General features: G+C 42.9%; 1 protein-coding gene across 1 annotated transcript in view; it reads left to right on the top strand.

Moving 5' to 3' along the window:
* The window catches only part of FRMD4A (FERM domain containing 4A), a 196,078-nt gene that overhangs the window by 52,177 nt on the left and 128,056 nt on the right, over positions 1–15,845 (top strand). The window contains exon 2 of the mRNA XM_070947795.1: positions 1,610–1,675. Coding sequence (XP_070803896.1) covers positions 1,610–1,675 — 66 coding nt within the window. The remainder of the gene's footprint in view (positions 1–1,609; positions 1,676–15,845) is intronic.

Genomic DNA, 15,845 nt, shown 5'->3' on the forward strand with positions numbered 1-15,845 from the left:
ACTGTGATGTAGACACAACAGTTGCGTTTTGCAGTCTGAGGAGGAATATCTAGAGAGATTCACAGTCATCCAGGTCATGCTTGTCCCAAAGGTGCGCATTTTTTTTCGAAAGGCAGCTGGACTTTGTTTTTGCTTGAAGACGTTTCCCTTCTCATCCAAGAAGCTTCTTCAGTTCTCACTGAACGGTGGAGGATGGAAGGTTTTATATTCCATGCAGTCATCTGGTCGTTAGTATTCTTCCTTGGAGTCCTTCAGTGATGAACCCACTTAAAGGTTTATCTCTGCCCTCGGGGTCACCTGAATCAGAGTGCAAATGGGTGTGGAACTACTTTGGTGACCCTGAGGACACAGATAAACCTCCAAATGACCTCAGTGACTCTCAGTGAGAATACTAATGACCAGATGACTACATGGTATATATAGTGGGAGTCATGTAAGGAAGATGCCTTCAGCTTTTTGCATGAAAGATGGTTAGGGGGCTGGAGGCTAAAACATATAAAGAATGGTTGCTAGGATTGGGTTTGTCTAGTTTAATTAAAAGAAGGATTAGGGGAGACATGATAGCAGTCTTCCAATATCTCAGGGGCTGCCCCAAAGAAGAGGGAGTCAAGCTATTCTCCAAAGCTCCTGAAGGCAGGACAAGAAGCAACGGGTGGAAACTAACCAAGGAGAGAAGCAACCTAGAACTAAGGAGAAATTTCCTGACAGTGAGGACAATTAACCAGTGGAACAGCTTGCCACCAGAAGTTGTAAATGCTCCAACACTGAAAGTTTTTAAGAAGAGATTGGACAACTATTTGTCTGAAATGGTAGCAGGTCTCCTGCTTGAGCAGGGGGGTGGACTAGATGACCTCCAAGGTCCCTTCCAACTCTGTTATTCTGTTAACCTTCCTTCCTTCCTCTTTGTCTTCCCTCTCTCCCTCCCTCCCTTCCTTTCTCTTCTCTCCTTCCCTCAGCCCTTCCTTCCTTCCTTCCTTCCTTCCTTCTTTCTCCATCACTGGAGGCTTTTAAGAAGAGATTAGATAACCATTTGTCTGAAATGGTGTAGGGTTTCTTGCCTGAGCAGGGGGTTGGACTAGAAGACCTCCAAGGTCCCTTCCAACTCTCTTATTCTGTTATCCTTCCTTCCTCTTTCTCTTCCCTCTCTCTCTCCCTCCCTCCCATCCTTTCTCTTCTCTCCTTCCTTCCTTCTTCATCACTGGAGGCTTTTAAGAAGAGATTAGATAACCGTTTTTCTGAAATGGTGTAGGGTTTCTTGCCTGAACGGGGTTGGACTAGAAGACCTCCAAGGTCCCTTCCAACTCTATTATTCTATTCTATTCTAACTCCGCTCTTAGCCTGGCACCATCCCCTGCTTAGGGCAGAGTCAAAACATGTGCCAACATGTGCCAGGCACCAACAACTGGCAAGGCAAATCACTTATTTATTCCCCTCTTCTGGTTCAACAAAATCTTCATTATTTTTTTTTTTTAAAAAAACCCTTTGCTCCCACACAGCACAACTTTGGAACAGCTGAGGCTTCAGCATGTTGACAGCAATGTTTGCCAAGCTTGTGACTTCAGCATCTGTTAATACTGGGGGTTTTTTTCTCTCTCTCTCTCTTTCCTAGATGACAGAGGGCCGCCGGTGTCAGGTTCACCTCCTCGACGACAGGAAGTTGGAACTTCTCGTGCAGGTAATTAACTACCTCGGTATTTTTGGGGCCGTGCCACGATGGTACGATGACTCCGCTCGGTGCGGCACGGTGGAAGAGATTTTTAATTTAATTAATGGAATCACTTATTAGTCCTCCCTGCTTTGCATTCGATCCTATTGGCTTGTTTATTAAATTTCTAGGCAGCCCAGCTCACTATCCAAAGAGCTTTGAGGGTTATTGTTGGGAGGAGAACTGTCGAATACGCCGACCGGACTCCCACCCAGGGATGAAATCCTACCGGTTCACACCGGTTCGGGCAAACCGGTACTAATAAAAGCTAGCAGTTCGTCCGAACCGGTATTTCCGACGATCAGCTATGCCACACAATTTATATTCTAAATCACGTGGCACAGCTGTTCTCCCCCCATTGTACTACTTACCTTCTTAAGCCCCCTTTTTCCGTGTGCAGTGAATTTGGCGCGCACTGCGCATGCCCACGCAGTGTGTGATTGGTGTGCACTGTGCATGCACACACAAAGCGCATGTTTACCAATGTCGTTTCAAAATAAGGGCAGGACTTTATGAAGACTTGAACACTATCTTGAATTTTTTTTTTCTTCCTCCCACTAGACATCCACTACTCTTCCTGGGTCTAAAATTTCATAACTGAGTTGGTGCAAAATATAGCACAAGGGGTGATATAGTAAGACTGGAAGTTATCTGCCCCTCGAATGTTCAGGTCTGACAGAGGCAGAGAACTCCACAAGAAAACACCCCACTTCTCAAACCCTTGCCCTGCCTGGGAGAACATCATTGGGACTTGGGGTGAAGTATCTGCAGAATAATGTCTATGGAGATTCTCAATCCTCCAGGTCGTGGTTGTCCCAAAGGAGCTTTTTTCAAGAGGCAACTGGACTTTTTGGTTTTTCTTTTTGAAGACATTCTCCTCCAAGAAACTTCTTCAGCTCTGACTGGATGGTGGGGAATGGAAGGATTTATACTCCTTGCAGACAAAGCTGGTCCTTTGCCTCCTTTTAGAGAGTTGTTGAAGTCACCTGGAGGTTTATCTGTGTATTCAGGTCCATGTCCATTTGCAGTACTCAGGTGACCCTGAGGACACAGATAAACCTCCAAGCAGCCTCAATGACCCTCTAAAAGGATGCAAATGACCATCTGTCTGCAAGGGGTATCAATCCTTCCATTCCCCCCCCCCATCCAGTCAGAGCTGAAGAAGCTCCTTGGATCAAAAACGAAATGACTTCAAAGAAAAAAACCAGAAAGTCCAGTTGCCTTTTGAAAAAGGACCTTTGGGGCTATCTGCAGAAAAGCTGATCAATTCCTTGGAATTTGTGGTGGAATGTGGTCTGGGGGTCTCAGGAGGGGCAAAGGGACATTGGAGTTTAGAATGTCTGGTAGGCAGGAAGAGGGTTTAAGATGGACCCTCCCTTGCAGTTCACAGGGTATATCTGTAATTATTACAGAGAATTGCTTTAGTCCGGCAAGAGTCTGTTTATAGGCAATATTACTTAGCGTATAGAAGAACATGACAAAAGAGGAGTAAACATATACACACAATCCACATAATGATACACAGAACGTCTGCAGGAGCACAGCAGTGGCCTCCTAACTGGCTATCCAGTTCAGCTCTCCAGGTGATCCCTTCTGGCGTTGCTTTGTGCAGATCGTCTAGGGAACCAGAGAACACATATTGTGGGCAATTGTTCACAATATGTTTAATAGTTTGCATATCAGCAACACGATCACAACAAGGGGACTCTTTCCATCCCCACTGATACATGGTAGAGGCACCACTTCCAGTGTCACACCTAATTCGGTTCAATTGTGACCAGACAGAGTGAGGCAGATCAAGATGATAAGATAAGATGAGATGAGATATGAGATTTTTTTATTTATTTATTTATATGCCGCCCTTCTCCGGAGACTCAGGGCGGCTTACAAGGCATTAAGCAATAGCCTTCATACTTTTGTATATTTTGTACAAAGTCAGCTCATTGCCCCCACAAACTGGGTCCTCAATTTACCTACCTTAGAAAGGATGGAAGGCTGAGTCGACCTTGAGCCTGGTGAGAATTGAACTCGCAGTAATTGCAGGCAGCTGGAAGCTAAATACTACCTTTAACAGTAGCATTAGTCTGCTGCGCCACTCAGGCTCTCCTCATATGAGATATGAGATATGAGATGAGATAAGATGATAAGATGATAAGATGATGAGAAGATAAGATAATATAAGATATAAGACAAGACAAGACAAGTTTATTGTCATTTTTTTACTATGAGCAAACTGGCCCACTCATCTCAAACACATACATAACACACATACATATGCTGTATACATGCATAAATATGTACCAGCACCATACATATTTATACATACATACCTACATACATACATGCAAGTCTTGGCGTATTCGGGTCTTTTCCCATGTAAATTCCCGAATACGAATAGTCAGTCCACCAGGAGGTACCTTGGACCATTTCTCTCTCCAGCCGTTCTCGGGATTGAACTGAGAAGGTATTAAGTAAATAGCTGTTCTCCATGTTGACCTATGGGATTGTGATGGGCGGAGCATTGGCTGTTATAGGCATTATAACAGCCGATGTTATAGGCAACGAACTACAATAAAGGAACTACTCAGAAGTAACGCCCTCTGTCATTCTTGGGTCTTTTGGTGCTTGCCTTGCCTCCTGGAAAAAAGATCCTAACCCTCCTGTGATTCCTGACTTCATTGTTCTTCCAAACCAAATTACTAAGTACAGATCGCACACCCGGGGTCTCTCTGCTCCAAGAAATCCATGTGATGATGCTGATTAAAGAAACTGATCTATTATGTGACTAGGGGGAAATTTGTATACTAATTAATTATCCCGGTTGATTTTTATTTTTTTTGCCACAGTTTTAATGCTTCATTTTAAATGCTTAAATCGTTTGCTCTTACTGCGAATATTTTAGAGTGTTTATGATGACATTCGATGCTTTATTATCGCTTATTTTTGTAAACCACTATAGAGCGTGGGTGATATGCACATTCAAATGATTGCGGTCATTATTATGATGATGATCTCCTTCCTGCCCAAGTTCCAGAGTTTTGGCCAAGAGTGGTTAAGAAAAGAAACCAAGATGGCAGCTACAACAATGGAAGTCCCGCCCCTTTTTCCATTAAAGAAGGGGAAGGGCTTCAATTGGTTGTGGCCGCCATTTTGATTTTTTAAAAAAAACCCTCTTTCTGCAAATATTCATAAGAAATGACTTAAATATATTTTTGGCTTGTGGCTGAGATTCTCCTTAAAGAATATATTCTTGGCACACACAACCCTTCCTTTAATTTCAGCCAAAAATTGAAATATGCAGGCAAGACCAACAATTGAATTGTTACTTTCTCTCCATACACTGGATGAAGGGAAGGAAGAGAATATACAATTGGTGCAGCTGTGAGAAACAAATTCCCTCCTTTGGTTGCTTGACTATTGTTACCTCGTGAACACAGTTGTGTAGGTCATTGTGTTCTTTATTGTGTAAAACGCATTTTTGAATTTACTCAGGGTGGGTCCGTTTTGCGAACGGTTTTCAGGAGGAGGGGAAGAACGCTGCAGAGGAGATAATAACATAAATAATATAAAATAATGATAATACCAAACACAACCATGATGTATATTAATCAAGAAATTTTTTCTACAGACTGAGGGGAACTATAGGTATCTCCCAAATAAGTTTTGCCACACTGACTGTTACAAAACCCTGAAACGGTTAATAGGAAGGATGAAAAACTAAAAATAATAATAATAATGAAAGAAGCTTGGTGTAGTTAAGGAACAGGAAATGGAAGACACATAATGCTTTAATTACAGAGAGGCATAGTCGGGGTGAACAGGGTTGAATGTGAAGTCTAGGGGAGAAAATGGAAAAAAGTTAAATAGGAGTTAAGTTAAAAAGTTAAATTCCTTTGAGCAGGATTTGAGTCTCAGGAAATGCATTTCAGGATTGCGATGATGATAGTCCAGCCAGAATCTTTTACAAATTACAGTAGTGGCCAAAATTGTGGAAACCTTTTTGGGAAAAGTGTATTTTTGAGGTTTGATGGCTAATAACATCACTTTTTTTTTTTTGGACTTTCAAGATAATCCTATTCCACTGCTGGGAATAGCCCAGACCTTCACCCAATGGAAAATCTATGGAGCTGACTAAAGAAACTTGTTAGTGAGAAGCGACCCAGCAATAAAACCCAGTTAATAGAAGCCATCATTCAATCTTGGTTTCACATGAGAACAGCTGCAGAACTAAAAGACTTGGTTCCCTCCATGGGAAGACGTTGTAAGGCCGTCATTCATGCTAAAGGTTACCCAACTAAGGATTAACTGACATGGGGATCATTTTTGTATATCTCATTTTTTCTAAGTGTTTCACTTTTCTTCTTTCTACTGTAACTGCTATTCTAAGAGCAAATCCTTCATAAAAGTTATTGCATTACATTCTTGATTAAATTATCTTTCCATTGATATATAGTTTTATGGTACTACTCCAGAAAAAAAAAAGATGGTTTGTAGTTTTCCAAATGGCAATATTAGGAAAGAGAATGAACTCTACTTCTCTTCATTGTGCATTATTTATTTTAATTTTAATTGGATTAATTTTGCAGCCATATTTTATCTCCGGGTGTAATTTGTCTTACTGCTGTAAGCTCCTATGCCCGTTCAGATAAGTAGTGTGTTGAGTTAATTACACCTTGGGCATTGCCTCCAGGTGTTGTCAGCAGAAAAAGGCATTCGGGAATGGTTCCAGAATATTCTCTCCCCCCCCCTTTCTAGCAATTAGGCCCAGTTTATGCAAAACAGATGCAAAATAAGATTGTCCCTTTATGGAACAGGTCTAACGCAGCTTGAAGAGATTCAGAAAACCAAATAATGAGATTTTTGCAGGGGTGAAATGCTACCAGTTCGCACCTGTTCGGGCGAACCTGTAGTGATAAAAGCTACCAGTTCGTCTGTACCAGTATTTCCAACGATCAGCTGTGCCGCGCGATCATCATGATCGCAGCAGGAAATCCTGCTTTCTAGCGAATCTAAATCGCGCGGCACAGCTGTTCTCCCCCTCGCTGTTCTACTTACCTTGTTAAGCCTCCTTTTTCCGTGCGCAGCGTGCGTTTGGTGCTCACTGTGCATGCACACGTGCTGCATGCATTTGGCATGCCCTGTGCATGTGTGTGTGCAGCGTGCGTTTGGCGTGCACCATGCATGCATGGGCAGCGAACTGGTGACAAACGCAGAGGATTTTACCACTAGAATTTTACCTTCTGCCTCGCTTTGGGGAAGGAGCAGTCTGCCAAAACTCTTTCAAATTATCAAATCTGAATCCCATCGGATTGAACAGTTCGGTCGGAATAATCAGCCTGATCAGGGGAATTATTTGGTTTCTACGAAGGCAGATAAAATATAAAAAGGGACACGCATCTGTGGAGTTTCTCGGTCATCCGGGTTGTCCCAAAGGTGTTTTTTTCAAGGGGCAACTGGACTTTCTGGTTTTTCTTTGAAGACGTTTCGCTTCTCATCCAGGAAGCTTCTTCAGTTCTGACTGAATGGTGGAGGATGGAAGGATTTATATTCCTTGCAATCCTCTGGTCGTTAGTACTCTCTCTGAGAGTCATTGAGACCATTTGGAAGGTTGATCTGTGTCCTGAGGGTCACGTGAGGGGTGCAAATGGACTGTGTAGCCTTCTTGGAACTGTTGTGAAAGGATCGTGTTGTAGACTGGAGATAGATGATGTCATATCCCTCCCCCTCTGTTGAGGGAGGGCTGTTCAATTTTGACAGAGAAGAGAGGATTGACCCATTCTCCAAAGCACAACTGAGGGCAGGACAAGAAGCAATGGGTGGAAGCTTGTTAAAGAGAGATCCAGCCGAGAACTAAGGAGACATTTTCTGACAGTGAGAACAATTAATCAATGGAAGAGGTTGTGGGTGCCCCATCATTGGAGGTTTTCAAGAAGAGCGGACAACCATTTGACCAGGACAGTATAAGGTCTCCTGACTTGAGCCAGGGGGTTGGACTAGAAGACCTCTGAGGTCCCTTCCATGGTTCTATGTTCCAATTTGTTCTAGAAGATTACTTTTGGTCTGATTCTGGAGATAATTCAGAATTCTCCTAGTCAGCAATTTATACTATGGTAGTCGTATCTAAAGGGACACAGCCGCTCAGGGGCCAAGACGCTGAGCTTGTCGATCGAAAGGTGGGCAATTCAGAGGTTCGAATCCCTAAGTGCCGCGTAATGGGGTGAGCTCCCGTGACTTGTCCCAGCTTCTGCCAACCTAGCAGTTCAAAAGCAGGTAAAAAATGCAAGTAGAAAAATAGGGACCACCTTTGGTGGGAAGGGAACAGCGTTCCGTGCTCCTTTGGCGTTGAGTCATGCCGGCCACAGGACCACGGAGAAGTCTTCGGACAGCGCTGGCTCTTCGGCTTAGAAACGGAGATGAGCACCGCCCCCTAGAGTCAGGAATGACTAGCACACACGTGCATGGGAAACCTTTACCTTTACCTTTTACTTTAGTCATATCTATACTTAGCTTAAAGCTTATTAATGATTTTTAGTGGGTTTTTTTAAAGTGATACATTATGCTTCATAATTTCATAAGGATGAGCTGGAAAACTGCAATCTCAATATTTTAGATTTCCTTCTTTCCTGGTTCATGTTTTGCTTACCTTTGTAGCCTTTCAATCTTTTCCCGGATCTATTATCTCTCTTCTTGCTTAATATTCTTTTCTTTAAAATGTTTAATTAAAGAGAGAGAGAGAGAGATACAGAGATATATACACACCGTATATATAACCCCTGTAGCAAGACAATGCTACCAAAAAGAATCCAATAGAATTCAGAATTTTATTTCATTTAAAAACAAATCATTTTATTAATGAACTGCATATTGCACATGGAAGAAAAATAAGTCATGTGGACATTATAACAAAAGGAAGTGTTTGAAAGAAGCAAAATATACAGGGCACGAATTCTGAGGTTCATAGAGATAGATAGGAGTTCTGCAGAAAAAAATTAGTGGAGTTTAGCCATATTTCATTATAATGAATCATGGCTAATCTATATTAATAGCTGATTTGTTCATATATGGCTAATAAGATCGGTTCGGTAGATAAGTGCAGCTGAAGCCTGCATTGTTATCTTTCCAGTGCTGAAGACTATGTCTTAGCTACTGTGAGATTTTTGAATATTTCTGAAGGATTTCCTGTTGTTCTGATTGATACACATGCTGCAGTCTCCTGATCCATTGTAAAATCTTGGGGTGGGGACACAATTGCTTCCAAGTATTGTCTCCCCTGGTTGCAGAGTTGTAGAGCCAAGGAGGAGCACAGTGTGTACAAAGATGACCTTGGAGAAATTGTAGTGACAGTGACAAAATATGATTAAGCCTTGAAAATAAAGAAAGCATTAGATAAGGAACTCGGGCTTACTCTGTCTTAGCTCCCTGGAGTTTAAGAGCACGGAGGGGGAAGAAATACAGATTCCACCCTACCCCACCCCAGGATTTTCTTACTACTTCCTATAAAAATTAGAGCTTCGTTCATTCTTGAGTCTGTTTCCTGTTGACACATAAGACCAAAAGATAATACACACAATGAAATTCTCCCAGTGGGTGTGATCAAACAACTGATCAGTCTCTTTGTTTACAATTTTTTTAAAAAAACATAATTTTTCCACTAGGATTCCCCACCCCCACCCCCCAAGATGGTAATCTAGTAGAATTGTTCCAACTCATTCAGGATCTGTTATACTCTGACCGTTTAAGAAATATATATATAAAATATATCCAAGATGTCTTGGTGGGAAGAATGATTCTTCGAGATATTTTGAAGGTGAAATTTTTCATATCCATCCTGACATTAAGACCAAGCTTAGATCTGCTCGATTCCAGCCACTTTGGACAACCAATGGGCCTTATGCATTGCAGTTAAATTTCAGACACTGAAAACTGTCTTGACTTCAATTGTCAAAAGAAGTTGCGGCCTAATTAAATCTCTATAATCTCTCAGGAGCTTCGTTGATTGGTTGGTTGGTTGGTTGGTTGAATGAATGAATGAATGAATGAATGAATGAATGAATGAATGAATGAATGAACGAACAAATATATATGGTCACTCAATTCACACGTAGATGACTACAAGGCAGTTGTGAAATCCAAATTTTTTTACTACCGGTTCTGTGGGCGTGGCGTGGTGGGCATGGTGTGGCTTGGTGGGCATGGCAGGGGAAGGATACTGCAAAATCCCCATTCCCTCCCCACTTCAGGGGAAGAATACTGCATACTTGGGCTGCCTGCATGCTGCCTGCATGTTGTATTAACCTCTGAGCCACAAGTTCTCCTCCCTTCATCAGCTGAGCCAGGGGAGAGATTAAGTGAGATAGATAGATAGATAGATAGATAGATAGATAGATAGATAGATAGATAGATATCTCAGTGGTGGGTTTCAAAATTTTTTACTACTGGTTCTGTGGGTGTGGCTTGGTGGGCGAGGCAGGGGAAGGTTACTGCAAAATCGCCATTTTGCGGCTTCCCAGGCGGCTTCCCACAAGGAAAGTCGATGCAAGAAACCCGTCAGATTGGGTGTGACTCACTCAACATCTGCTTTGCTTAGCAACGGAAAATCCGGCCCTAATTGTGGCGCGAAGGTGAAGGCTTATCTTGTACACAGTTAGAATTCCTTCCAATTTTGCTTTTCTTTTCATGACAGGTTTTTATAATCAGAAGGACTCTCCTCGGTTTAACAGTTTCATCCACAGGCAAAATCATCTTTTGGAGTAAATTCCACTTTAAAAACACACAATTTCTGAGCAGAGAAACAAAGGAAATTGCCTTGGAGCCTCAGTGAAAGCCGCAACCGTCTTTCTAATATATGACCGAATGGATGTTATTAGCCGTGTTTGGAATAGATAGAGAGCAGAGCATTATTTTGGAAAAGCAGCTTCTACAGGGAGACAAATCAAATTGACATTAACTGGGGTGAGAGACGGGTGTTTTCAGGCCGAGATATAAAACCCCGGAACCTGCTGTGAAATAGTCCTTGTATCTAGAAATATTCCTATTATAACTTCAATTTACTTTCCAGGCCTGAAAATAGCCCGTTCCCCTTTTCTCTGACAGGAACCTAATTAAAACAGCTTGTAAACCACAGAAAAGTGTGATTCCACTTTCTGTTTTTCCCATATTCGCCCCTCTCGCTTTGTTTGCAGCCAGACATGTTCAAATATTCCTTTCAGGGTGCATTTAAGTTTATTTTTTTTGAGCCTGATAACTCTCGGGCGTCTTATCCATCCAGCCCCCACCAAAAGCCTCGGGGATTTTGGGTTTTTTCTGCTATGAATTCTTTGCCGATGTCTCTAGTCTTATAAAGCCTTTTTTTTTTCCCCTCATGTTTCTTCAGCTGGGGGCCATAATGAAAAAGGAGCCTTAAAACGCAGCGCATAAATCTACTCTAAATAACCAGCCATGGAAACCCGAGCTTTTATTTTCCCCCGTTGCCAAGGCTGCCATTTGCAATTTAGCATCGCTCTCGAAAGGGGTCCTTCGAGATTTTCAGAATCCAGCTCCCCTCCCGCCCCCGCCCCCTTAGTTAAACTTTCTTTCCTCTGATCCATTGGGGGCAGGGTGGTGGTTTGGCTTCCAATACTGGTAAGTCCTCGACCTACGACCACAATTGAGCCCCTCAATTTCTGTTGGCTCAGTGAGACAGTTGTGGAAATGGGTTTTGCTCCGTTTTATGACTTTTCTTGCCACCGTTGTTAAGGGAACTGCTCAGAAGTGGTATTCAGCCGGTTCAGACCGGTTTGCCCGAACTGGTAGCAGAAATCGCAGGCCTGGCTCTATGCCATCCTATTTAGGCACATTTTTGAGGTTGGGCGTATGCGTAGAAGGTGTGCGTGCAAGCAAATCGCATTCACGGAAGACCAGGCACATGCATGGAAGGCAGGCACACGCATGAACCCGGCATGCATGTGCATGAAGCGAGCATGTGAGTGCCCAGCGAACTGGTAGTAACATAATGTGAAACCCACTGCTGGAACCTCTGCAGTTGTTCAGTGAGTTGCATAGGTTGTTAAGTGAATCTGGCTTCCCGCCTTGGACTTGGCTTGTCGGAAGGTTGCAAAGGGGGGCAACCGTCGTAAATATGAGTCTGTTGCCAAGTGTCATGGGACCACAGAAATGCTGCTACGGTGGTAAGTGTGAGAAATGTTCCTAAGTCATTTTTTTTCAGTGCCATTGTAACTTCAAACAGTCACTAAACAAACTTTTGTAAATGGACAACTGCCTGTACGGCTTTTACCCCACATGCCCACTGCCAGGAGACAACACAGAGCAAATGCCTCTGGGTGGGGCATCATTTGGGCCTCATACAAGATGTAGCACAAGGGTCTCTCCAACCTTGGCAACTTTAAGACTTGTGGACTTCCAACTCCCAGAGCAAAGCTGGCTGAGGAATTCTGGGAGTTGAAGTCCACAAGTCTTAAAGTTGCCAAGGTTGGAGACCCCGGATCTGTCATGTCAATGGCAGGGGCTTTTCTTAACTGCTTGGATGGAGAAGGAGACCTTGGCATCAGAACAGGGTCACCTCTAAAAATACGCAGGACTTGCATGGCCTTATTGTGAGGAGCAGGAGATGGACTCACCCTGTTCTCAAGTTCATTTCCCCATCTTTTGCCCTCACAAAGAGCCTTTCAGAGCAACTGGGTGTAAACAGATTAGATAATCCCTCTGGACTCATCCAGCTGTGTGACCACCACCCAACGGAATGTCCTGGGTGTCAAATCTTTCGGTTCTTCGGTTGCACACAGACCGTGCTTTCTGCGGAGTGAGTATCCTTAGATTAAGCCATGCCAGAAGTCCAATTAATCCCGTTCAAACGAGGGGGGGAGAGAGAGGGGGGGGAGGGGGGAGGGAGATATCTTTGGAAATATATTCTTCCATTGAGCTAATCTAGGAGAGCAGAAGGAGTGGTCCAGGAATCACAAGCCTCTCCATCAGAATTCTTCTCAGATGGATGGAACTAAATGTTCAGCCCCTTTCTTTAGACAGACAGACAGACGGACAGGCAGACAGACAGATAAATATAGATGGATATATGATAGATGGATAGAAATGGATAGATGAATGATAGAAAAATGGATGGATAGGTAGGTAGGTAGATAGGTAGGTAGAGATAGATAGATAGATAGATAGATAGATAGATAGATAGATAGATAGATAGATAGACAGACAGACAGACAGACAGACAGACAGACAGACAGATAGACAGATATGGATAGATAGATGAAAGATAGATAGTGATAGATGGATAGATAGATAAATATAGATAGATAGATGAATAATAGATAGGGATAGATAGATAGATAGATAGATAGATAGATAGATAGAGATAGATAGATAGATAGATAGATAGATAGATAGATAAGAATAGATAGATGAATGATAGATAGTGTGTGTGTGAGAGAGAGAGAGAGAGATGGATAGATATGGATATAGATGGATAAATAAATGATAGACAGATAGAGATAGATAGATAAATAGATAAATGATAGATGGATAGAGAAACAGACAGACAGACAGACAGACAAAAAGTCCATGGAAATTGTGAGTTTCAGGACTAAGGAAAGTGGTATTAAATGAAATCTTTTTCATTGCTCTTATAGCTTTCTCTTAAGCTGTTGCAAAAACAGATTTTTTAAAAAAAAAAGATTGAAAGCACTATTACAACACTAATTATTTTTTTAAAAAAACATATCTTCACAATCACATAGCACTTCACAATCGTTAGTTTGGTAATTTCAGTTCACGTGCTTGTAATCTTCAGTTGCATTTTGTTAATTTATTCCTGTTACTTTCTCTCTCTCTCTCTCTCTCTCTCTCTCTCTCTCTCTCTCTCTCTCTGTGCAGAATTGTATTGTAACTGACAGTTGTACATGAAGCTGCTTGGTAAATTTTGATTTGAAAGGGCTGTGTTTTATCTATTTTACGGGGCTAAATTTAATTTTTTTATATTTGTTGCAAGACACCTGTTCCTTGATTCAGGCAGCTGCTGCTTGGCACAAATTAAGAGGACGTGAGAAGAAAAGTTCATTCATAGTGTTGTGGCTCCGTTGCCTGAGGCTGGGCTATCGACAGATGCAGACTCTGAGAGTGAGGGAGAGAAGTTGGCAAGGCCTCCCTCTCCAGGACCCTCCTCTCTGGCAATGCCTCCGGAGGACACCGAAGGCCAAGAGATAGGCCCAGAGCCAAGCACGTCCCCGCAGCCACAGGTGGACAGCGACGAAGGAGATAAGTGCTGGCTGGATCCTCGACAGCGGTGCAGGGAGAAGCATGCACAGCAGAGGGGAAGGCGTGCCAGAGATTAGCTGAGTCACTGGACCACACCCCACAGGGTGTGGTGGCCGGTTCAGTTTGTGATGAGCAAAAACTAGAAATAATCCATAATCTCTGCGTTACTGCACTTCTGCCTGCCTTGTCGGACTGCATTTGGACTAATCCTTGTATTGCTGAAACTTTGCCTGCTTTATTGGAATGCTTGCAGTCTAATGTTTGTTTTGTGTGAGTAAAGTCTGAATTGGCAGCTAGCCACTGGGTTGCTGCCAGCTTTATCTTCAAAGACTTTGTCGTGTGGCTTATTAACTCCGGGCCATCTGTGGGGGTGCGTGTGTGGGACGGGGACAGAACACATAGGTTGCATATAGGTTTCTTTCGCGCCTGTAGAAAATCTGCTTTTCTCACACAGTTAATAATTTTAATTTTCTTCTCCGAGAGGTTCCTTAGATACTGCAATACCTGGCGTGTATTTAAGACCGTTGCAATATCCCGAAGTTGTGTGATTACCTTTTGCAAACTTCCCAGCCAGCTTCTGTCAAACAATGATTTGATTTGCTTAAGTCTGATTGGCTTAATGGCCAGATGTTTCACTTTACTGCAGGGAATCCGCTTAATAATGGTGGCCAAACGGTCATAAAATCAAATGTGACTCACTTAACAACCGCTTTGCCTAGCAGTGGAAGTTCTGTTCTCAATTATGTCATAAGTTGAGGAATATCTGTAATGAGCTGTTAGGGTTCCCGTCCTTCAGATATCTTCCTCCTTTGGTGTTTATCTTTGGCAGCCTAGATTAATTACTAACGAGCCATCTGATCTATCTAACTCTAATTAGCATGCCGGTTATTACATCCCTTTAAATCTTGGATATTTTGCCCGTTGAGCTGTTGATTTTATTTGAGAGATGAAGAAAGGAGGAGTATTTTTCTTCTTTAAAAATTAGATTCTCCCACTCCCAACCATCAGTCCTTTAATTCCAATATTAATCTAGAAGTATTTGAAGCTTTCTCATCTGGGTTACAACCAGTGGTGGGATTTAAATAATTTAATTTTAACCGATTCTCTGGCGGGGTAGGCATGGCTGGGTGGTCATGTGACTGGGTGGGTGTGGCCAACACAACGGTACTCATCATACCCAGCCCCGCCTCCCAGCCACTCACCTCAAAAGCAGAGGTGGGACTAAGCAATTCTGACCAGTTCAGACTAATCCCACTTATGGCTGGCCCTTCCCCTGCCCATTTTTCAGGCGGTTTTTCAGGCTGTTTTGGGGCCATTTTTCAGCCATTTTCAGGTCTGAAAAACAGCCCAAAAAAGTGCCAAAAGACGGGTTGAAAAATGGGCAGGGGTGGGGCTAGCCAGCGGTGGGATTGGCCGGTTCGCCAAACTGGGCAGAATTTTAACAACTGATTCTCCCGAACCGCTCTAAACCGGCTGAATCCCCCTTCTGGTTACAACACACTGCATGGCTTGTTACAGATGTTCATTGGATTGGCGCTAAGGAGGCACTTCTTCTTTTAAGAAGAAGACTGGACAACCGTTTATATGAAATGGTGTAGGGTCTCCTGCTTGAGCAGAGGGCTGGACTAGAAGACCTCTGAGGCCCCTTCCAGCTCTGTAATCCCGTTAAGGAATTGTGTTGCCTTGTGTCGATTCATTTTTGGTGATCTTAGAAAGCTGTGCATGGGAATTGATTTTAAGAGCTGGATCTATGGCAGGTTTCAAGTGAGGGCAATCGAAGATGGGAAGGAGGAAAGAAGAAAAGAATTTTCATGGAAACTCAGAAGAATGTTCCCCTCTGTTTGGAGAACCCATTTAACTGTCCCGGGAGCTAATATAT

The sequence above is a fragment of the Pituophis catenifer genome, unplaced genomic scaffold (assembly GCF_029215685.1).
Source record: "Pituophis catenifer annectens isolate HBS135680 unplaced genomic scaffold, rPitCat1.0.hap2 SCAF_7, whole genome shotgun sequence".
NCBI classification, from domain to species: Eukaryota; Metazoa; Chordata; class Lepidosauria; order Squamata; family Colubridae; genus Pituophis; species Pituophis catenifer.